The sequence below is a fragment of the Centruroides vittatus genome, unplaced genomic scaffold (genome assembly GCF_030686945.1).
Source record: "Centruroides vittatus isolate TY-2023 unplaced genomic scaffold, ASM3068694v2 contig_1776, whole genome shotgun sequence".
In the NCBI taxonomy this organism is placed as follows: Eukaryota; Metazoa; Arthropoda; class Arachnida; order Scorpiones; family Buthidae; genus Centruroides; species Centruroides vittatus.
Window position 1 is genome coordinate 764,574 of NW_027121087.1, and position 26,998 is coordinate 791,571.

The 26,998-nt window shown below is 22.8% G+C and overlaps 1 protein-coding gene across 1 annotated transcript in view; it reads left to right on the top strand.

Annotated features, from left to right (window-relative positions):
* LOC136969289 (hypoxia-inducible factor 1-alpha-like) overlaps positions 1-26,998 on the top strand; it is a 102,335-nt gene that overhangs the window by 22,474 nt on the left and 52,863 nt on the right. Inside the window, exons 2-6 of the mRNA XM_067263401.1 lie at positions 8,187-8,383; positions 8,679-8,818; positions 9,199-9,387; positions 9,960-10,168; positions 11,080-11,186. Of these exons, the coding sequence (XP_067119502.1) occupies positions 8,187-8,383; positions 8,679-8,818; positions 9,199-9,387; positions 9,960-10,168; positions 11,080-11,186 (842 nt within the window). The remainder of the gene's footprint in view (positions 1-8,186; positions 8,384-8,678; positions 8,819-9,198; positions 9,388-9,959; positions 10,169-11,079; positions 11,187-26,998) is intronic.

Below are 26,998 nucleotides of genomic sequence, written 5' to 3' on the forward strand. Positions count from 1 at the left end.
CTGTAAGGTAGACTTGCTAAGTTATATTTTGATTTAATATTCTAAACTAACAAGTAATTACACTGCCTATAATTTGCATCTGAAAAAATTTTAATTAATTGTTTAAATCTTTTTTGATAAAAAAAAGTATAAATATATTATATAATTTTTTGTTATTAATTTTTTATTTTATACAACGATATCAGGAATTATTATATTTGTTATTGTTAGAAATTTCAATAGCTGGTTATTGTTAGAAATTTAATAACTGCTGTTTCAGTTTATTTAAAAATTATAATGCATAGGATAATTGTTTTTAATTTATTACATAAATATTAAAATTCTTTCATATGATAGTTTTATATAATTTCCTAGTGACATTATTCTCTAGAATTTTAAAATTTATTCAAAAGTAATTTGCATATAGTCATCCATATAAATAAATAATGTGGATGAAAACTGGCAGAATTTATTTTTGGCTTTATACATAAATAAAATCTGATACTTCTTAAATAAATATAATTTTAAAAACATTTTTTTCCCATCCTTAAAAAAATATTATTAATCATTATTAGTTTTGAGTAGAGTTCCAGAATTTAATACAAATACAAATCAAATAAAAAAAAACATTTATTTACTTAATGTGGGTAAGTCCAGTTACAAGGGTAGTACTACAATCAAAATAGATTAACATATAAATGTTAAATACAGTGGAACTTGGTTAACTCAATCCTGGATAACTCAGTCACATTTACTCAGTCATTTTCTTTCTCCAAGTATCTAGCACGAGATGTTAAATCAAACTAGTTAACTTGAATTCCTCAAAACTTTTTAACTAGTTGGCTAGCATGTGACTAAATGTAATTTGGATATGAACTTTTCTGGTATAATAGTTGTTTAATCTCATTTAATACAATATAAACTAATTTATTTTCATTTTCATTAATTCTGTTGAAAAATTTCAGAATTCTCATCATCAAAAATGCTATCAACTATAATGGATTTATGTCATGACATATAGCATAACCTGGAACTGACTTATCCAGATGAAATAATTTATTCATAAGTTTTATCTGTATAATCTCCAATTGATTTATCCAATCAAAACCTCAGATTTGGCGTGAATAGCAAATAGTTCATAATTATTGAGGAAAATGATTTTGAATCCTATTGCTTTTTATTTTGCTCATTAATTAGGTCAAATTATATATACAATATAAACATTATTGTATATAAATATATACAATATTCTCTCAACTTTGTTTTTTAAATATAAAAAAATGATTTTTAAATGATAGAATCTACTATAAATGCAAATTTTATCAATTACATTATTTTTTTTCCTTTCAATTATTTGCAGATTTTATTTATTTGAATTGTGTGTTTATGTTACTTAACAGTAGTTTTAATTTTTATTTGACTTGAAAATTCATTATCTCATAAATTATTTTATTTTTTTAAAAGTTTATGAAGTTTATTACATAAATTTTTCTTTTTCTTATTAGAAAGTAACATATATGTAAAATTTTTAATGTTTCCTTTAAAAAATTTCATAAATAACTGTGATTTAATTTCTAGTGATGATTTTTTTTGTTTAATAGAATAATAAATTTCATTATTGATATAAATTAAATAGTATTATTATAGTTGTAAAATTTATTATGAAAATTAAACATTTATGTTACTTTTTAATAATTGAAGGTACAATAAAAGAAAAATTTATTTAATAAACTTTGTAAAATATAAAAATACACTCACAGGATATTTAACTTTTTCTTTAATGTTAGACAGATATGTAAATGATTACTGTTGTGATACACTTTCACACCAGGTAACAACACAGAATGCTTTAAAATGCTATTTCAGTATCCTGTTAAAAACCTCACAAAGGCCATTGCGTTCAAAATTTTTAGTTTACTTGTTATTTGGAGGTCTCCCAATACCAGCCATGCCTATATAACAAAGTCAAAGAAATTATGCACAGCTGACGAAGTTTGAGAAAGACTAAAACATTGAACTAAGGAGAAAACAGGATGGTTGTTTTTCAAATTGCCTTCAATCTGGCTATTCTGACCTGATTTTGAGCAGGTATTGGCAATTGTGAATATATCGGGACACAACAGTAGACAGAGTCTGGACCACCAGAAAAATGAATGATTGACCTGAAAAGATGATCATGATTTGAATGTGAGATAAGCATGAATAGTTGCAATGGAATCTTAAAAGTTCATCATTCAGAGACAGGTGGGAGTTTCACTGCAGAATTCTGTTTCTTTTAGTGCCATTGGCAGGTAGCTAGCAGAGACAAATTTGCATTCATGGTAACTATTATGTGTTTTGCCATTAGCTCTCCAACATCATCAGCTTTGTTTGCAGTGATATTATGACAGACAAGCAAAGAATGCTGAAACTGGAAGCATGGTGATTTTGATGATGAATTTTGGTTCTGTTTGGGAATGGATGACCACTGTGTTTATGTTTGGTGGATCACTAATAAGCATTTCAATTCTGTCTTTACTGTTGAATAGCATATTGTTGTTACTGCAAGCATACTGTTCTAGGAAACCATCTCATATGACAGTCCCAAATAATGGTGCATTGACAGCACATTGGTGTATTTAGGAAATCCTACATCCTCATGCTTTACCTTTAATGGCAGGGCTACAAACACCATTTTTCAGTAAGATAATGTTTAGCTGCACACAGCTAGGGTTTTCCAAAAATGTCTTTGTCATGCTGTCACATTTCCTTCACGCTGGACTGCAGATTTGATACCCATCAAGCATTTGTGGAACTAAATGAGATGTCAGCTTCAGTCATCCATGAATGTGAGGGATGCAGAGTGACAGTTGCAATATCTATAAGCAAATCTGTTGTAGGATAGCATATTATGGTGTCTATTTGCCTTTCTGTCCAATTGTATCATTGCACATATCCAGGTAAGAGGAAGTCCTAGAAAGTACTAAAGGTTTGTTTAAATTGTGTTGTTGTTCTACAGGAAATTATCCATTTGCTATGATATTATAATCATTTATCATCATCATCATCATTACATTCATAATAATAAAGTTTCATTGGATTTCAGTGCTTCCTTCTTGGTGCATAACTGATTTTGTTATTGAGTGTATTCTGCTCAAATAATTGAATTAGAAATACATATAAATTTTAATATAATTTACTAATTTATTCACATAAAAGTTATTGGTTATAAAAGATATTTTTCTTTCAAATGTAAGGAATTATAATACTGTGTTAATATATAATAAAAAGATATGATAAAAAATGCTTTATATTTTGAATATATCATTTTACATAAAATATATTTTCCAAAACTTGATGTTTTAAATTAATGATACCTATATTAATTGCATTAAATAATAGCTAATGCTGCATATACTCCATTTTAAATAGTATATCTATCCAGGGCATTGAGAGCTTCTTTGGGGCCTGGAGTAGAGCAGATCTCTTCAATCTTGTTTTCTGAATAAATGAAATATGTAGAATGTTTGTTTCTTTATTAATAAAAAGAATTCTTAAGGATTTTATTTTTTGTTAGTAATAATAATGTTAATTTTATAATTTTTGTAGAAATCACTATGGACTGCTAAATTTTCTGTGCCCAGAGTAAAATTCCCATCTCCTTTCTTGACATTCTCTTGTGTATTATTTATGAATGAAAATTTTGTTTGTAAATAGCACAAGCATAAAATAAATTGCAATTTATTGATATATAATTAGTTAATATTATATCTTGATTCATTATACAGTTTGATATACAATATATTCTTATATATTCTAACATTCATTATTATCTCCTTGCATATCAGCATAAATAAAAGATAATGTTTATAGACGTTTTAATAATGAATGATTTTGAGTAGTGTGTGATAGATAGATAGATATTTTGGAAATTTTCTTCATAGACCATAAAATTGCAATACTACTTCCATTAGCACAGTTTAAAATTACAAATAATAAATTATTTAATAAAGTTGAAATGCAAGTGTTAGTTAATGATCCATGAAAAAAGTAAGTGTTTTATTACTAAAATAATAATGATTTTAGTGATAAAGCTCATAAATGTAAAGTATTTTAGTAGTCTAATTTAATAGTTGAACTACATTCATTAACTTAAATATATTTTAAGGAATATTTAAGATAATTTTCAAAAGATAAAACATATCTTTTATAACTGCATTAATCCTAAAAAGTTTTAGGATTAATGCATTAAATATAGCTAGTAAAGCATGAATAATTATATCAATTAACATAAAATTTTTTAGTTTATTGATTCACATTTTATAAAATGATAAATAAAATACAGTTTTTAATGTGAAAATATTTTAATAATTATTTTATTTCTTTTAATTTTTGGAATAAATTGAAACTTTAGGAGATGATAAATTTATAAAATTGTGAAAAATCAATGCTGCAAATAACAATAATTTTAAAAATTTTATTTTATTGCTTTGTTAATTATTTTTATTAAAGTCACATTATTAAAATAAGACTGATTATCTAGTTGTTTATTTAAATTATAAAATAAATGTATGAAATTTATCAAATAGTAAATTTAGCAGAAAATCAATATTAATTTGAAAATGAAAAGATAATCCAATTGAGTAGATAATTAGTCTTTTGATTAAAATGCAAAATTGATTCATGTGAATTGTCTGTAATCCATTGTCTGAATTTTCATATATTATATTTCTTCAGAAATAAACATTAATTCTATATTAATTATAAGACACAAAATTAAATTTCTGTACAAGTTTGTTATTTAATTTTATAATGAATTTAGACAATTCATTTTGTTTCCTATAAATATCTCACAGAAATATATATTATACCATTTTAGGTATATAATATTTGTATCTTATGTGCTTGTTAAATAATTTAATAAATGAATAAAAGTATAGCCTTCACAAATCATTAAAGATTGTAAAGAAAATGCAAATGCTACATATTAATGAATGATTAATTTAAAGAAGTTATTAAGTTCAATCTTTGTGAGAAGGGATGATGAAAAATTAAAGCGGCTCCAGGAAATTCTTGTCTTTACCAGATTTTCTTCATTTGTGTAGACCTAAAAAGTGATCGAGAATTATAATAAAGTATTTTTTAATTTTAAAAAACAGCAATTTTTTAAATCATCTATCTTAGGTCCATTTTAAAATTATTCATAATTTTATATTCTAAATAAAAATAAAATATAAACTTTTTAAAAAAACATTACATATATTTTCTTATCATTTTAAATTTGAAAATGTTTATTTTAAGTTTATTTGATTTTTTAAATTTTGGTTAAAAGAAAATGGAAGTTTTTAGAATAAAGAAATTTGTTTTGTGAGATTATATATATATATTTTTTTTGAATAACATGAAAGAAATAGTTTTTAAGATGTGTAAGATAATTATTTGATATTGTTGATATGTAATTTAAAATATATATATATATACAGTAGAGCATCGATTATCCGACCCCCAATTAACCGACTTATCGGTTAACCGACCGCGTTCTAGTCGGCAAATTCAAATGTCCGCTAGTGATGTGGCGCTACAATATTTGGTTATGTCTTGGCTACTTTAATATTATTTTTGTTAAATTTTTGTATGTTTTAGCTGGCAGCACTGGCTCGACCCTGAAAGGGAGGCTAGTATTTAAACCAGACCTAATACACTATACTAATAATGTATTTTTTGATACTTTTTGGTTATCCGACTTTTCAGTTATCCGACCAACCCCAGTCTCCAATTGAGTCGGATAATCGATGTTCTACTGTATATATATTTATGAGAATTTAGAAAACTGATAAACAAAGATTTGAAAATTGTTCCTTTTTATAAAAGTAAATTATTTCAACCCTATAACCTAATGCTGTAGGCTATTTAGGTAGACATGCTACTCGATGGCAGATGTAATCTAATTTTTTAACAGCAGGTGATATTTACTTTTTAATATTAGTATTATTTTTAAAAAGAGAAAGTAATTAAGTACTAAAAAAGTTAGATTTATATTCAATTCAATTCAATTCAAAATTTATTCGTAATAAGGCGATAGCCAGTTACAAAGGATGTTTTTGACAACAATAATTGTTAGATTTATATGTAAAAATTAATGAAAATAAATATACAATAAATAGTTTGACATCATTTCATATTTTATATAATAAATATAAAATATAAAATGTAAGATTACTTACTTACTATATAATTTTTCATTTTAGATAAGTTTGTAATTTAAATTTTAATAGAAATTTCTGCATTTTATTGTGAAATTAGTCTTGTAAATTAAAAATTAAATAATTGCATTGAAAAGATGCATTTTTATATAATAATCAGTGTTTAAAAACTTTATATTGTTATCCATTTTATATTTAATTTATAATCTTTAAATTATATCTTCTATGTTTTGAAAGATATGCAATTATACGATTTAAACTATCTAAAATAAATTGTTTACTAAACAAAACTATGAACAAAAGTAATAATTGTATATAATATTGAATTTCTGTTTAATATTTTAAAGTTTTAATCATTTTACTACCTTTTCTCTAAATTTAAAGCATTTACAAATTGTAAAATTCAATAATTTATTCTTAACCTAAAAAAAATTTTTAGAAACTAGTTTATTTCTTGCTTGGTTTAATATTTCTATTCAAACTGGTCTTTTTAATTAGATTTTTATAAAGATTAAATGTCTTTTTATTACCATAAAATTTAGCAAGTTTAAAGATTTTTAGCTACTACACTGCTATATTCAGATTTAATTTATCATTGTTCTTTAGGATATCTTAGCCAAGTTTTGCAAAAGCTAGATTTTGGATATTCTTTTTCTTATAATTAAACATAAGAATAAAAATTTGGAACAGAATATAGCAGCATTGATTTGTTCAGCCATTTTCTGATAAACATATTATCAACTGAGTAATGAAGTATTTTTATCGTTTCTTTTAAAAATAACTGCCCTTATTATGATGATTTAAAGCTTGATATAATGTTATATTTCTTTAATAAATTTAATATTATATACAATAATATATTAATTTATATAGTAAACAATTCAAATTATTTTTATTAACATTATATTATCTGTTGAATTGTAAATATTTTATTGATTTAAATTTAATGTAAGTGTAAAATATTTGTTGGGGTTTCTGTCTCCCATAATCTTCCAACTGGAAACAACAAAATAAAATTATGTACAAATATGAAAGTTAACTCAAAATGTTTTATTTGGCATTGTTGCACTTGCCTCATAATGTCTGGAAGGTAATATGAGGTCATACTTTAAAATAGCAACTTTTAAAGCAATGTTCAATTTGTTTTTTTGAAACAGTTCAGTATCACAATGCACTGTCCAGTTATAGTACTCAGTATGGAAAAATTCTCCTCTAAATAATGCAATCTGACCATTGCTTGGAACAATTTCAAGAGGAGTTCAGTGAAGAGAAGATTAGTGTTCAGCACCAAACAATAGCAGGAGGATCAAGCATTTTGTAGGAAGATGGTAATTGAATCTTGAATCATTTTCTCAAGCTCACAAAAATCAACTAGATGAGATTCTTTGGAGTTAGGTATACCACAAACTATTTAGAGAGTTATTCATTCAAAATAATTTCTTGAAAAGCATTTTCCTGGGTTTATGGCTGTAGTAAATTGATTTCATGCCTCTGTGCTCATTTGATTTCTTCCTTGGGGGATTGTTTACAAGATACCTGTGATTTTGTTGATGAAATGAGGCTAAGAATTGTTGTTGTTATGGATACAGTGATATCACAAATGCTAGAGAACACTTGGAGGGAAATTAATTATTGCTTAGAAATAATAAATGCTATGAAAAGTACACATATTGCTGTTGTTCAGCTCTCTGCAAAGGTCTAGTCATTCTGATGTAATAAAACATTTTGAGTTATAAGCAGTTATATTTTGTTATTTCCATTGGAAAATTATAGAATACAAAAACCCAAACAATAATTTAGAATTTCTTTGTGTAATAAACATATGGATAAACTATATATTTTTAATGTATATATATTTATTTATATTTAAAAAAACAAATGCACGATAATACAGATTTATATTATCTATTCAATATATTTGTTAAATATAAAGTTTGTTAATATAAATAATAATAACTTTTAAATAAACATGTAAAAATGGTTTAATTTAAAATGACTAAATAAACATTACATATATTTCAACAGGAATTCAGAGAAAAGGAAAGAAAAATCAAGAGATGCAGCTCGTTGTCGTCGTGGAAAAGAAACGGAAATATTTTTCCAGTTAGCTGACCAGCTTCCTCTGCCTCGCGATATATCTAGCCAATTAGACAAAGCTTCTATTATGAGACTTGCTATTGGTTATCTGAAGATATGGCATTTACTTGACCCTTCTAGATCTAGTAAGAATATCATTTATACTTTATTCCTAATATGAAACATTAGATATAATATTTAGATATTAAATCATAAATCATATAATCTAAACTTAATTTATAATATATACTCTCTTGAATTCTGTCTTCAATAAATTATTTTTTAGAATAAAAATAAATTATGAAGAGAATTCTCTTAATTGTATATAAATATGTATATTTTTTTGTACCTTTTTTAATTTTAATTTTTAAGTTAATTATTCTTTAAAACTATAAAATTAAAATAAATTTTCTTAATAACATGTCATTCTGTTTTACAAAGGCACGACAGCTAAGAAGTCTGTATCTCCCCTTGATTGTTACTTTGCAAAAGCACTTGAGGGATTTCTTATCGTTTTATCAGAAGAAGGAGATATGGTTTATCTATCTGAAAGTGTTAATCATTATTTAGGATTGACTCAAGTTAGTTATTTTCTAATTTATCTTTAAAAATTAAGTAATATTATTTAATTTAAATGTTTTGAAAGTATTTAAAATTTATTGGTTATTTTTTTAGCTTTAAAAATACTAGAATTTGATCTTACAAATCTTTGATTAATTTAGATTATTAAAGATTATATAAATAAATTAATTTTTAGAATTTAATATATTTGAGAATTACTCAAAATTTTTCACATTAAATTATATTTATAAATACTAGATTATTTTCTATAATTTCAAACATATTTTTAAAATTATATATATATATTTTTTTAATATAAAAATGTTTGACATATTATTGAATATAATTCTGAAGCCTAATTAATATAAGTGAATACATAATTTTACATCATTTGTTGCAGATTGATCTCATGGGACATAGTATTTTTGATTTTACTCATCCATGTGACCATGACGAAATTAGAGAAATGCTATGCATTAAATCCGATGCAGAACAAAAGCTGCCTATTCCTCGGTCATTCTTTGTTAGGATGAAATGTACACTTACAAATAAAGGACGGAATGTCAATCTCAAATCAGCTACATACAAAGTAAGCATTAATTATATTCAAGTAGAGCAATTAAACAATGGAATAATTCTTATTTCATTTAAATTATAAAATTTAATTTTGTAGAATGAAGTTAAGCTTTGATATTCATATCAAAAAATAAACATAATGATAACATGTTTATTTTTAAATGACACATAGGTCAAAATTTGACTGATACACATGCTATTTTATCTGAATGTGTTTATTTTATTCTAAGAGTTATAATACAATGTTTATTCTAATTTTTGATCATTAGTTTTAAGTGGCAAAAGACCTTGGAAACATAATTTCTCAATACTTTAAGAAATCTTTCAATAGTTCAGGTTTTTAAGTGTTTCCTTTCATGAAGATACTTGAGATTACAGAAATCTGAAGCGCACACATTTGTTTTACTTTTTAGCATGCTAAAAATCAATGAATATAATTTATTCATCAAAGTCTTATTCTTTATTTAAATATACAGTCTAGCTTAGATTATATTAATTTTAATAATTTAACATGTTTACTATTATAATATACTTTAATGTAATAAATAAAAATGTTTATAATATAATTTAACTAAATTATTCTAGGTCATACATTGTACTGGTCATGTAGTGGGCAATAATGTTCCAGTTCAAACAGAAGAAAAGAAAATTCAAGATAATAATAATTTAACATATAATTTGGTAACTATTGGAGAGCCCATACCACATCCTTCAAACATTGAAGTGCCTTTGGATAGACAAACTTTTCTAAGTCGACATAATTTAGATATGAAATTCACTTATGTAGATGAAAGGTTTGTTAACTTAAATAATAATTTTTTAATCATTGTTAATTTGTTTTAAAAAAATAAATAGTAAATAAAATTATATTTTTGCATAATATATGCAAATTAGGTCATTATTTTTAATATTAAAATCAAACCAGGTTCAGATAGTTAAAAACCTAATTTATTTATTCATTAAACTTAATAGTTAAAACAAAATGTTGATCCAATTTTTTTGCTAAATATTTACAAGTGTAATTAAAGTTTTTTACAATGCTTCTGTCAATGTGAATCCTTCACATTTCACACGATTAGCTTGGTTCTCTTTGTAGCTAGTATCTATTTTCAAAAGGCAGACATTATTTTCTGTAGTCTTCATTATTCTATCATTTTATTTAATAGTGTTTGGATAATATTTCAGACATGTCTTTTTTAAAATACAAGACAGACAATTTTCATTTATATTGAACCAGTCATGCTTAAATTTAGGTCAATGACCTATAGTTCCTTGACATGTCTGATTGTTACTCAAATTTGATTTGTATTATTTTAATAAAGTAAAACTGATTTATAAATTATTATATTTTGCTGCAGATATATTAATTTTTATAAATTTAAATTAATTGAATTATAAATCGTTTATTAAAAATATGAAAAATTAGAATCTCATTCAATATTTGAAAGTTCAATTAAAAAATAAAGTAACTAACCCAATTAAAGAATTAAGGTATTTTTATTTTTCCTGCTATATTTTTTGATATTCTAAAGTATACTGAGATATGATTTATTAAGTTGATAAACATGTAAATATGTAAAAGAAATTTGATTTATATTTTATTCAAAATAATTTAAATATTGTAAGAAAATTTAATAAATAGATATCTGCAAATTCATTTGAATATAAAAATGAAATATAATTCTAGTTTTATTTTATTTTACAGAATATCAAATTTTCTTGGATACAACAAAGATGAATTACTTGGGAAGTCGGTATATTCTTATTATCATGCATTAGATATAGCAGTTTTGGAAAAGAATTACAAAATACGTGAGTAAATTAGTTTAATATTCAATTCTGAATACAAAACTATTTATAAAAATTACAATATTCTTATATACAAAAATTCACTTTCTTTACATACAAATTTATTAAAAAATAAATATATTAGCACTTAATTAAAATGAAGTTTTAATCAAGTGCTAATATATTACATTAAAGATTTTAAAATTATTCAGTTAATAACGATAAATATGATTACCATATAATGAAATTATTGGATTCGGAAAAATGTAGAAAATAAAATGGAAAGTTATTTATACATACAACTATAATATGAGGTTATAAACTACATTATATATTTATAAAATATGGAATAACAGTAAGTAGCAGCAATATACTAAAAAATATTTTTGAGATTTCTGTTAACTAAGTTGTCATTAAACATATCATTTACTTACATAGTATTAAAATCTTACATATCTGTATATTTACATAGAAATCTAGACATGGAAAACATAAAAAGTGTACTGGAAAATCTTTTGAATTATTTATAAATAGGTTATTAGTAATTTACTTAAATTATATTTATAATTCAGAATTTTGAAATTTATGTTGAATTACAATTTATTTCATTACACAAAATTATTAAAACTTGATCCTTAATCCTTTCTGTAACTGCACTATCACAATAACAAACATATAACCATTAAATATTCATATAAGACTCTGGGTTCTTCCTCATATAATTTGTATTTAATGGTTACGTGTTTGTTATTGTGATGGATTAAAACGTAGAAAACAAAAAATTCTTTCCGAAATAAATACAATTTTATTAATTTGATACTGTTTATATGTACTTAACAAATATATAATTATTTTTATGCTAAGAACTCTCTCTCTCAATAAATATAATGCTATATTTACATTACTAACAAAGTATATATGCTAAAATAAAAACAATTATTTTAAAAATATTTTTAACATTTATTCATTTGCTGTCCAAAAATAATATCTATCTTTCTTAATTTTATAGAATTGCCTGAATACCAGCAATTCTACAGATGAGTTTTGTCAGTAATTAATTATTATATTAGATACAATATTGTAATGACACAAAATATTATTGGAATAAAATAATAATTATGAGAACATATGAAAATGATGAAAGAACTAAATTTTGAAATAACTATTGATATTCAGTTTTTAATTTTACTAAATTGTTTGATATGAAAATAAAGCTTTTTAAAAGTTAAAGTATAAAATAGTTTATAGCTGAATATTTTACTGTTTTATATAATTATTTTGGCTATCTTATTTTATAAATAGAATTATTTTAAATAAATAAATAAGATAAATAATAAGTTACTAGAACATCATTTTCAAAACATTTTAATTGAAATTAATGATCATTCTGTAATGCTACTTTCTAAAAAATTGGGTTTATATTGAAATTTCTAAAAAACTTTTATATGTTTATATCCAATTTTTAATAATAATTTTATTTGTTTTAGATTATTCCTGCATATTAAACTATTAATCAAAACTATTTTATTCCTAATTTTATTTATTTATATTTACATACTATTTTTACAGAATTACTTTTAAATTTACAAATTACATTTTAATTATATTTTTATTGTCAAAATTTTTTCAATTATTTTTTTTTACTAACATTTTACAAATTAAAATTATTTAAGATTCATCTAAATCTTTTAATATTAAATATAAATTTTAATAAGTTTTTAAAAATTGTTAAAATATAAATGAATTTTAAGAATTTATTATAAGTTAACTGTCATTATATTTATATTTAATGAAATATACTAACAAAAGTATTAATTTTTATTAATAATTTTTCACTATTTTTTCCAGATTATTTTTCATGTAATATCTGTATAATTATAATTATAATAATAATGCATGCTTCATTTTAAAAAAATTACTTTTTTATTTATCTGATTAATTATTTTCTATTTAGTCACATTAAAAATATTTTTATATATTTAAAAAATATTACATAAACTATAATCAAATTTGACATAACATATTTCTTCACTGCTTATCACAATTCTATTCTGTACTTGTTTTGAAGACAATACAATATTGAAAAATTCCAAAAGCTTTTAATTTGAAATTCTTTAAAATTTATAAAGATTTGTTGTTAAATCAATAACTTATCTAAAAATTATATTTTCTATAAAATTTTATTTTTTTACAAAGAAACACAATCTGATCTAGCACACAATACATAAATTTAAATTCTTGACAATGAATTTTTTTTTAGCAATCTATAAACTTCCTAATATTTTAAAATTTTTAAATAGCAAATTCTAGTATATTTTGAATTATTAAATTCAAAATATTTCACCAACTTAGAGAAAGCTTAGTCAAATATTTCATCATTTACTGTTTTGTAATATTTTATTTAGAATAATATTGCTATGCATCATTAAATTTTAGTATATGAACTTAAACATATTTTTAATGCATACAGTTAATATAGACAATTATTTTATAATAATGACTAGGCATGCAGTATGAAATTTATAGAAATATTACAATTCTAAAATTTGATAACTTGTATTAGAGAAAGAGGTCACAAAACTGATATAAAAAATTCATAATCATGACAATAAGTTATATATATAAAAAGTAAATATTTAAAGGTAAGGTACTTTGTAAAACATTTCTTCCATTTAATTATCATTATAGATATTTTCAGGCAAATGAAACATAAGAATATTTGTCACAGAACAACATTAAAACATTGAATGCTTCTAACTTTAAGTTATAAATATAATCAGGGCATTTTAAATATTTATGATATTTTATAATATTTACAATTGTTGGAATGTTTTTAGTATTTACAGAATGAATAAAATATTTACATAAGAAATAAACATAGTAATGAAATGTAAAAAAATTGAATTTGTGCTCTAAAATGAAAAGCAGATAACATGTGAATCTGATTATAGTTTATTTTTATTTTTTATGAGGATTTTTGAAACAAACTTAAATAAACTTGAGGATTCAGAAACTCAATATGGTATTATTTATATTATATTACATTTATCTCTCATACAAAGTATTTAAGTTGTTATGCTCTATAAATATTTATAATTAAAAATAAATTTTAATTAGTAATAAACTCTTCTTAATAATAATTCAGAATATTTGAAATCATTCTAATATCTTTTTAAAGCTTATTTCATCTCTAGGAGAAAAATATACATTTGCTTTTTTCCAGTTAAATTGAAAGTTAGTTCAAGTTTTAATTTATATAGAAATTATATTATGTAGAGTTATTATATAATAGAATAATTAAAATTATGTAGAATTATATGATTGTTATTTATATCTCATTTAAATTTAGTATAATTGCATAATGACCTTATTTTGATACTGATAGAATATGAATAATATATTTATTTATGATGATGATATTCAAATATTTTAGATGCCATTACTCTTAACTTTATAAATTATTCGTTTTATATTTTATATTCATATTTATAAATTATATTAAACTTACGTTATATCGATTTAATGAAAGTTATTGATTTCTACGATATAAACAGAGAAAACAAATTTTAACCTTTAAAATTCCTTCTAAATATTTGTATTTAATTTCAAAATTTTACTTTTGCAAATTAAATTGTCTGTTTGTCTATTTAATATATAAATATCAATAATAGAAATTACAAATGATAAAACATATATTTTCTCTAACTAAAATTTAATTTTTTATTAATTTAAATATTCTGTTTCTAAATATTTTAGAACTTTTATTTATCTTTGGTGCTTCTTTGATTTAATTTTTCATTGATATTCTATTCAGTAACAATTTGTATACACATATATCTAATAATTTGAGTTTATTCTTTAGAATGTTGGGTAGATAAGACTTTTTAAGTGAGCATTATCATAAATTTTTGAGAGATATTATTTTTTATAGTTTAATTATATATACATTTTATTTTTCTTTTATTCTTCTTGATTTCTCGTAATATTTTTCTCTCTTTTAAATCATTTTCACCCTGATGATAGAATGTTTGCATCTTTTATGTTAATTGCTATTTCTTCAATGCTTTCTTCATGTTTTTTAGCAGTTTATTTTTCTCTCTTTCTTGCTCTCTTCACTCTACTTTTGCATCTTTTCTCAAAGTGTCTTTTGCTAGAGCTGTTTTTTTTTTTTTTCTTTGATTGATTGATTATCTGTTTTTCAATTTTCTTTAATATTTTTGTTGTTACTTTTATATACAGTTTTGTCTGTCTTTCTTTTATTGAATTAATAACTTCATAAGTATTAAAAAATTTTAACTATTATGAACAAACTAGTTGTGATCTAGATATTTTGTTAAAAAATCTTTCAAATTCATTAAATATTTATAAAAACATCTTGAACCCGATGATTGTAATAAAACCAAATGATTACCAGGTTGAATCGGGCTACATTTTTGCCACTAATAATTATTAAAATCCCAAGTTAGTGCCTAACACCTACCTCTAATGCCAAATATCTCTTATTAATTTAATTATAACTATTAAATTTAATATTTATTAAATAATTTAGAAAATTCATTAAATATTTTGAAACTGATATTAAAATTATATTCAGGTTATTCAAAACATTATTGTTATATAAATAAAAATAAAGTTAAAATATTTAATTTTTTTATTTGTTGGTTTTAAATGTATTTGAATATTTTTTAAAACAGGAAGATAATTTATACTAGTTTATGGAGTCCTTTCAATATATTAATCATCATCATTCACTTTATTTATAAAGTAACAGATAAGAAATTGATAACATTGCAATATTTTTTATTATAGGAAAGAAAGTGTTATTTAACAAAATTTTAACTTTTAACTCAACATATTCTCATAAAATAAATATTATTTGTAGCATATTAAACATTAAGTTTGTGATCTTAAAAATTGAAAAGTTAAATACAGTAGACCCCCCTATAACACGGTAGATACGTTCTGTGTTATATGAATCTGTGTTGTACGAGTCACATAAATACATGAGCCTATCACAGCCCAGCACGTGTGCAGTTTAGGGGCTACGGCTGTTTGAAAGGTTTTCTTCCATAAAATTAATCGATTTTAGAATAATTTGACTCAACATTTCCAAATCACGTATAAATTTTTGGGAATAATCCATATAAATTATGCTATAAACAAAAAATTTTTGGATTACTTACCGAGTGTGCACCGTTCAAAGACGCCATTGCCTAAGCTTGTTTTCATCACGGAGCGGCTCATCGAACAGTGGATGCGTTTCCTGATAAGTTATTCTTTCTGCAAAGAATTCACTGAACCTTGGAGACATCATTAATAGAAATATAATTTTTATGGCCGTTGAATAATACTGTAAATGTTGTTTTCACAAGAACTGTATAAAAATTTATCAATACTTTCCCGCTTAAACTCTCCATATATACGTGTGGTGCTGGATGGCAGCAAGTAGTTCGGTTGCTAGTCCACTATTGGTCCAGATTCGACCAATCTTGTCGCGACACGAGTCGGCGATGATGTTTTACCGTGTTATACGAGTCTCTTTTAGCGTGTTATATGAAACCGATCACAATTTTTTTGCCGTGTTATAGGAAACCGTGTTATATGAACCCATGTTATAGGGGGGTCCACTGTACAGTGTAATTGTTAGAGATAAATAAAAAAAATTTATTTTCTCTCATTACCTGTTTATAGTCTTAATTTTACCTAATTCAAATTTACCTTTACTTGTAATTCTAACATTTTCAATAATAAATCTTCTATTTCATTATAAAATTTTATGTAAAGTTGCACTTATTTATAAATTTTCTGCATTTGATTTAGAACAATATATTATAAGATTAGAAGGAACAATTTCTAGTTATTCTTACTGATAATTAATATAAATATTATGATTTAATGATTATAATATAAATGATGATTAAGTCAAATCAATGATGATTTCAGAAATCTATTGTTACAAATAATAATTATTTATTTATAATTTATCTGAAAATTATAGAAACTATATATTACATTATGATATATACAAAAAATATAAGAATTTTAACCTCTAATAATATATAACTTAAGTTTGCAAACTGAATATGAAAGATATATAATTCCTGCTTTAGCTCTTTTATAAGAGAGACATAATAATCCTGCTAAGCATTACAGTTATTTGATTATACATTATCCTTTCAGTGTAAATTTATTTTATACTTTACAGTTTTCCTAGATATATTTTATCAGCTTTAACACTACATAATAGATTAGTACCTTTATAATAAAATTCAAACTTATTTCACTTGATTTCACATTTGTCTCCTTTAGCTTTAATAAAATATATATTCAATATTTAAATATTATGCAATTAGTGTTGGCTAATCACATTTTAAAACATTATTTAAAATAATATAATTCATTATATTGATGGATTGTCTTATTTCATTGTTGAAAGAAATTAAGTATTATTCTCATATATGAAAAATATATTTTGTAGTTTGTATAATGTCAGATAAAATATAAAACGTATAAAATGTTGTAGAATATTTTTGAATAGAATGATTCTCAATCAAAAAATTACATTTCCTTCCTGTTAGTTCTGTTGAAACTGATAGAGATTTCAGAATTTCTTTCTTTTAATTCCTATATTTTATTTCAATTGTTTATTAATAATTAATTTAAATATAAATACATTCAAATACATTTTGTGCATGTTCTTCTTGGATATTATGTGAAATAATTTTTATATTTAGTTTTCACTCTGCATTAAGTATTATATAAATGATCTATTCTAATTTTTGCTTTATATCTTCTTGAAGTTAGACTTCATCTGGAGAATTTCAGATTTAAAATCTTATACAAAAATTCTACTTTGCATTGATATAATTAATGTTTATTTTGTATTTACAGTTTGTCCTTAAATGTATTGTAACAGATTATATTTAATCTTTATTGATAATTTTATATCCTTATAAATGAGATTCATCTGCTTAGAGAACTTGTTTATTGTAATACTTTATTGTATTATAATGAATAAATAAAATAAAGATAAAATAAATATAATCATTGTTCTAGTAAAAAGACAAAATATAATTATTACAATTGTTACAAATTTTATTTTTAAGATTTTAAAATTTAATACCAAAGCTATAGTTTATTGAACTTATGAGAATTATAAATTTTCATATTTATTATTTATATGGATTATTAATTTAAAATAATCATTAATCTGGAAACTTGATGTTTTGAAAAAAATTATAATTTACGTTTATAATTGAGGAATTCTATGGAATAAGATACCGAAATTAAATTTTGATGTTTCAGGAATTCTGAAAAAATTTAATATGCTTGTGGAAAATACATATTACAACAAGGGAAATATCCATAAAATCCTATTTGATGTGCATAATAAAACACTTGACTGAAAAGTATTTAAGTACATTTAACATTTGTGCTTTTATCCAGTTTTTTACAAGTTTAATTAATAGCTAAGTGCATTTAGGTACTTTATTCTATGGAACTCCTCAATTACAAATTTATACAGTATTAGGATACAGTATTTATTTAAATATCTAATACAATATGCTATAAATTTGTAATAATTAAGAATGCTATTTAATTATATTAAATGAAAACTATAGTAATGTAGTCAGTAAAGTCAGTATAGTGGGATAGATTTTTGCATATTTATGAAATTGTTGAATTACTATTTTGATAATTGTAACAATATAGAATTTGAACAAGAATTTTAATTTAAAAATATAAAATTATCTTTAAGCTGGAATTAAGCTAATTATCAATTAACTTAATTCCAGATAACATAACTAATAACAAATCTACATGATAAGTAAAAACTGTAGGTTTGATTCATACACTCAATTAATCATTTTTTCAGAATGCTCTACATTAATTAAATTCAAAATTAATTATTAAATGCTTATCTTCAGGCCAAATTGCATAATTTAATTAATTAATATTAGCTTAATTCTAGTCTAAATATAGTCTACATTTTAGATGTTTGGCTATTAAAACTGGATTATGATTAATGCTTACCAGTACATATATGAGTTTAATAGTCTGAGAACTTCCAATTTAGAAGTTGAATCTAATAGTGTGAAATAATATAAAGATTCAAATTAAAAATAAAAGGATAGATTCTTCAGTTAAATTTAGTTTTTTATTCTCAAAATGATGAATTATAGTCATGCATATAAGTAAACAATTTGATTTAGCAAACAAATTAAAGCCAACATCTTTGATTTATTTTAAGCAATTTTACTTTTATATATTCTAATGTTTATATTCATATTTTCAATTTTTTCTCAAGGAGAATTATATATTTGATAACATTATGATAGATTTTTTCCCTCTTTTTTCTTTTGTTCATATTATGTCTTCATTCACTATGCAATGAGAACATTTTGAAATTCATATGATTTGGAGTCTATCTCATTATTAGGTTCTTTATTAGATTCTCTTTAACTTTTTTTATTAAATGATAGAGGTTAGAATCATACATATGAAAATAACAGAAAAATTTATTAACATCTGTAATTCACTATTAAACTGCTGAACATAATAATAATTGTTTCTAATGTATAATTAACAAGGTTTATTGAACATATTAATTGCTTAATAGAGATAAATTTGAATATAATAGCTTTCTATATAACTAACAATGTTATACTAAGATTTTTAATTAGCATTTATACAAATGGCAAAGTCAAATTCTGTAATATTAAACGTTACGAATATGTGAAAATTATTTTCATTTAAATATCAATAAAATCAATTATTCTTTCATTATATTTTCTTTTATAAAATTAAACTTTGTTATTTAGTTAAATTTATTTCTTTTATTAATTTTCTTTAAATAATTTAATTTTTTTTATTATTTTTCTTTTTATGAAATCGTTTTTTGGAATATTTCAAAAAGTTTTTTTAACATTTCAAAATCCATTTATAAAATTTTCAGAATTAAATAGTATAAATAGTTCTGAAAATCCTTAGAAATTAATTACTTAGTGTTTTCTCTATTTTTCAAAAAAATTCTCGAGTACACAATATATACAAGATGTGTCTTTTCATTGTTGTTTCAAACACACTTGAGAAAATAACAATTCTATGGCAGAGTCAACCTTTTATTTGAGGCTACTTATCTGCTTTCAAATGTAAAAAAGTTATTCCTCTAGTGGTGGCTTGTATGTATTGTTTACTCAAGAATTTTTTAAAAAATTTTTTGTTAACTTAAATTCATCCTGGCTAATTTTTATAAAATTATGGCATATTTAATTTAAATTTTAAAGATATAAATTTCTATACACATATATATATTAAATGTACTGTTTCAGAACTTGTGGCATACTGTTTCTGAAACAGTATGCCACAAGATATGGCTAAATATGGCACAAACACTATGAAAGTATATTTTAAAAATGAAAGGAAATCAATTTATTACATCCATAATAAACTAATAGCTAGGTTATGCCTGTAGTGTAGCAGTTATTATGGTAAACAGCTATATATAATTTAAAATAATATATTTTTAATTTTGTGCACAAAGTGTTCCAGAAAAATTTTTCACATTGAACAGTGCACTGTTAGCCAAAAAATTTGAGAATTAATTTGTTTAAAGTACAGTATATTGTTTATTTAACAAGTAGATATTTAAAAAGAATGATCTTTATAAATAGTTTTACATTTAAATATATTTATTTAGAAAAAAGAATTAGTGAGTAAAGAAATTATTTGTTTATTGTTTATTTGTTGTACTTTTATTTCTACAGTACAGTAATTTTTTTATTTTCTTAATTTTTATTTGATGATAATTTGTAATCTTTTTTCTCATGGAAAATCCCTAATTATTAAAAATAATTTTATCTAACTATTTAATAAAGAAGTAACTTGATATTCACTATTAATAATAATTTTTATAAAGAAGTCTTGCAAGTAGGTAAGAAAGAAAAATAGCTACAGGATTTAATATATAGTTTATATGTATATTATTTTTGTTTCTATTATTTTATCATTGAGATTAACTGCATTTCATAATGATTTAATTTCTTTCCTTTGTGTAACTGACTGTATTAATATTACTTATAAATCATGCAACTTTTACAAAAATACTTTTTTAATAGTGTTTTTCTTTCTAGCAATTGTTTTTGTATGACTTTTTGAAAGTTTAAACTTCAATCTCGGTTAATGTAGTAGCACATTTGGTATATTTGCAATGTAAAGAAATATTGTTCCTGATTGAAAAAAAGAAAAAAGTTTTTAAAATAATATCAATCAACAAAACCTTTAATGTGCAGTAATGAAAATTTTAATGTAAAAAGTTGACAAATGTTTTCAATCTTAAACAAGATCTGCATCAGGTCAACAACAATATTCCAAATTTAGAATGCGCAGAACACAGTGGCGTAGCGTGGCTGTCAGCCGCCCGGGGCGGAGGAAAATTTCGCCGCCCCCTTATTTAGGTATCTCAATTTAAAAGACCAAAATATACAGTAATTCTAAAGAACTTTTCAGCAAGAACAATCATCATTATTGTATATTGTACAGGTTCAAATTTTTACAAGATATTATTATTATTTATTGTGAAATTTTGCCGCCCCCTAAAAGTGTAGCCCGGGGCGGGCCACCCCTGCCGCCCCCGCTATGCTACGCCTCTGGCAGAACACAACTTTCAAAAAATTTTAAAAATAATTAGAACAAAAACATAATGATGTAAAACGAAGATTATGAATATAAATAATTGGTAGTATTTCTAAGAAGTATAAAAATTAAAACAAGATATAAATATAAGACATTTTGACCTGATGCAGATCTTGTTTAAGATCAAAAACATTTCCCAAGTTTTACATTAACATCTAGTAATGAAAATTTTAAAGGTTTTGTTGATTGTGCTTAGTAATTTGTTCCAGTTTTTGAGAAGTTAATTTTGTCAAAATAATATACTGTACTTTTTTTGAAATTAATTTTTTTTTATCAATTTTTGCACAAAAACAAATGGAAATTTATGTTGTTTGAAATAGATTTTCAATTTTCTTAATAATTTTTATTTGAGTATGTAATATTTAACAAATACAAATGTTTTTGAATTCATCATATGCATAAGTCAAAACGTTATGATTTAGAAACATTTAGCATCACGAGTAGAAAAGGATTGAAGACATTTTCCATTTGAGCTTTCTCTATCCAGATAAATGCTAAAAGCTTTTTGATGTTATATATAATAACTGTTTATTATATATGACGTGATATATCAGAGACACTGCACCGAATATCAAAACAAGAAATTCTGTCTTGAATAAAATGTGTAAAGGATCACAAATTATTTTTGTTGAAAAAATCTCAAACTAAGTTATAAAATGATTATTCTAGTTCAAGTTTACATTTTTCAATTTAACATTTCTCTCATCACAAAACTTTTAACATTTAACATCATTATAAAAACTATATATGTAAAAGTGTTTTCTGTATTTTTTTTAATGCTGAAATATCTTTCTTGAGCTTATTTCATTATTTTTGTATTCTCATTTACAAGATATTCCCATTAATTTATGCAATCTCAAATTTTTTTGTCCCATTTATATATTGTGAATAAAATGAACAAATTTTTGCTGTATCATCATAATTTTGATAAATATAATTTACTGAAGATTTCCATTACTATCATTAATATTAAATGTTTATATGAATTAGTAAAAATTTTTCACATGTTTTAACATATATATCTGATTTAAGATATAATTTCATGCAAAAATAATTTTTTTAAATTCGTTTAATAATACTTATATTTTTTAAACAATTCTCGATTATCTTTATTCACAAAAAGGGGATTATCCCTGTTGCAGGGGGTTGTACAAAATTGACTTATAAATTTTCGTATTATTAAGCCATTAATTAGGTTATTAATATTTAATCGTTTTTTATACATTGGTTTTATATTGTTTAGTTAACATTGTTTAGTTTAGTTATTGATTTTATATTGTTTTTTAAACAGAACAAGTTTGAAAAATAAGAAAAAAATGGATTTATATTAAAACTTGACAAATTTTTTTCTAAAAAAGTTTTGATTTTTATCCAAATGTTCTAAATAATTATAATTGATTTTTTTATTACTATTTTTTAAGTTTACATGCTGCTATTTACAATAAATTTAACTTGTATTGACTGATATCATTTGAAGTTAATCATTATTTACTTAAGTTTGAGATGTTAGTTATATAAGCATTTTCTTAAAAAGAAATTTAAAAAACTAAGTAATCTTTCTGCCATGTCCAGTAATCAGAAAACAATAACATTCTTTATTCACAGAGACCATCTTTTATTGTAGGCTATGCCACTGCAGAATTATGTAAAACAGTTAAAAAATGTTTACTGATGATAAGCAAATTAAAAAAAAAATATATATATATATATATACATACACAATTTCAATGGCTTAAAATGGTTTTAATTAAAATAGTTGTTCAAGTTTTCCAATTTTTTGAAAAAACCATCAGTCGTTTTAATTAAAATTGTGTAAGTATTTTCTTATTAGGTTGCAAATATTTGAAAGGTTGTTTATTTTTTGATTTAATCATTCATGAAGAAATTAGTTTCTATATTCTATGATATAGAAGTTTATTTAGTCAAATACTAACTGTCCTTTCCAAATATCAATTGTTCTTTCTAATTATTAATATCACTATCAAAGTTATTATATAAAATTAATAAATTTCGTACATTGTTGTTGACTTACTTTATGTCTATTCACTGTATTAGCTATATTCCAATTTGCATGTAAGAATCTGTATATCTATCTTTAATCTTTAGTTTCAATATATCTGAGATAAGATGGCTGGAAGGCTGAGACAATAAAAGCATTAACTTGCCATTCTGACAAATCTGGGTTCAAGTATGGATTGAATTTTATGATTAAAAAAAATATTTTTTAAATTGAGCTATTTTAGTCCTTATGATCTATAGTTACATTAGAAACAGTTATAGTACATTAGAAACAGTTGATTCCTAATATAGACAATTTACAACTCATAATATTAATGAAAGTATGTTATTTTATCATTATTATGTAATATGTTCTTAATTTACTATTTCTGCATTAATTGAGGAATATAATTAACATATTAAACTTAAAATTTTATTTTAAATTCTAAATTTTTTAAAATTATTTCATTCAAAAATTATATCTTTTCTTTTATTTATTATTTAAATTTTAAATAAGTTTGACATGAAAACTATTATATATTACTAAACTATTTGCTTTTTACATTGATTTACATTTTGGTCAATATGATGAGTCAGGTTCAAGTCAACAGATTTCAATCAAAGAAATTAGAAGTATAATATTTTTTAATAAATAACTTTAAACTGAAAAAATAAAAGACACGAAACAGCTTTCATGATACTTAAAATAAATGTAAAAAAAATAGTAGTTTGTTCTAAATGCTTATGGATTCTTTCATTTAAATTCATGTTTAACATTATATTTGATTACTACTATCAGTGCTATAACTAGGCAGGTGCAATGGGTGCACGGGTAAGGGCTCAGGATGAAACAGATTCCTGAAATGGAGTATCAAAAAGTGATCAGTATTATATTTTAATTTTTAAATTCTGCTGCTGTGAAGATCTGTTCAGTAATTTTTTGGTTAAAGTTAAAGATTAACTGATCATTTTTACCATATCTGTTTATTTTTAGTTTTTTCAAAAAAGGTGAGCCAAAAATATAATCTTGCACATGTCATATGAAAAGCTACTTACAGCAATTACTATATTCAAATGAATAGGAACTTTCTCAAATGTATAAAGGTTGTATACAAACAAAAGGTACAAATGTGTAGACAAAAGTTTAAGTATTTATAACAAATGGATATTTTTATATGTTGTGAAACTGCTTGTTTAAATATTGTGGTAATTAATATCTGGTTAAGCACAAATTTAAATATAGAAAAAATGTTCAGCACAAATGACTCTTCAGACATTACATTACTGAATATAGAATAGCTAAGCATATTGCACACTATCTAAAGTGTCAGAAGTGTTTTTGCATTTCCTGATATTCATTTACTTAAAGATCTAAAAATATCTTTCAGTAGTTTTTGAATGTTAATATGCAGTATCAGTTTATCATATTTTTTATAAATAAATTTATCATGTTAATATAATAATCATTTCAATACACATGTATGAGTATAATAAAGAATATGCAGTATGTTTTTTTTAACTAAATGAAATATTATATTAATGTTTTTAAAAATATTTGTAACTGAGATTTTAATTCTGAATATTTTTATTTATTTATTTTTACTCTTTCTGCCCTGTGGGGACTAAGAAGGCCTTTTTTTTTCAATAGTGGGTTTAGCCAGACCCATAACAGTGGCAGCCAGGTAGTGAGTAATGGGGTCATCCCCATAGTGGTAGGTTGATGTCTTAACTGCCTTGGTCATCTTGCCAGCATTCTAACTGTTCAATTCTTAATCAATCTCCATACAAAATTTGAAAGTCAAATTGAAAAACTATGTTTTGGAGACCAACCCAAGAAAACAGTTCATCTTCCAAGTTCTAATCCTTTTGAGCTGGTCAAACTCATTTTCATGAATTGTCTTAACTGTAACCTTCCTCTTTCAAATAAATGCCTGGAGGATTTAATATTCTCTCAAACATTGCATGTAGAAATGAACTTTTTTCTCAGGTTGGTCTCCAAAAGTGTGTATTAATTTAATTCTGAATATTATAATTACAAATAATAATTATAATATTTTCAGTATTAAAGAATCATTTGGCTGTCAAATTCTTTGTATTTAAAAAAAAATCTCAATATTTTCCCAATAACGTATGTTTTCAAGAATTTTTTTCCTTTTCATTTTTAAACCCAACTTTCTTGAATGCCGATAAATTTTTAAAATTTTTGTAATAAAATAATAATTTAGAATAATCTCAGCTAATAAAATCTAATTTAAATAGCATAATTTGTTGATTCAAATATTAGAATTTATGATAAGAATTTAATGAGAGTAAATTCCCTAATACACATTTATTTATTAATATTATCGTTACTTCTAAAAATTGTTTTAAAAAATGAATGTTATAACTTTTAAATAATTTATTAATTGCAGTTACACTACAGATTAGTAGATCTTAAAAATCTCAAAGTTTATTTCATTGGTATCATAATATTCAAAATATTTATATACAAAGATAAAGAAAATTATTTATAAATTGAAAATAGGATACTATATTATTAAATATTTACAAAATTTTATTATTGATAATATAACTTATAATAATTAATAGAAGAACATTCAGTACAACAGTAGTTTAACTCACTTTTTAAAATTTGAAAACAGAACTTTAAAAAATATATTATGATCGTTCACTGTTAGCAAGTAAATTGAAATTTTCTTAATATATATAATATCTAATATATAACAAGATATTTAAAATCAGGTTATGGTTTATTGCATGTTTATTATATAATAATATGCTTAAATTATAATTTGGTGATCCGTTCACATTTCTAATGCTTGCTATGTCATAGTGAGGAAATATATTGTGCTTGTATAAGTAGGGCATAGACTTAATTCTTACACAAGCAGTTTCCTTTCTTCTTCCTCTTGATACTGTCTAAGTAGAGTTAATAGATGATAATAAACATAGCTTCATGCAGTCTCTTTCATAAAGTAATCCTTTTAACATTATGTAATTAATTCTTTTTCAGTTTATTGTTATGTTAATTTCCAAAATTAATAAATTAACTTTAAATATATTTAATTTTTTAATAAATAAATTTAGCTTTATGTATTAATAAATAACAAGAGAAATTAAATTTCTATGATACACTTAAATTA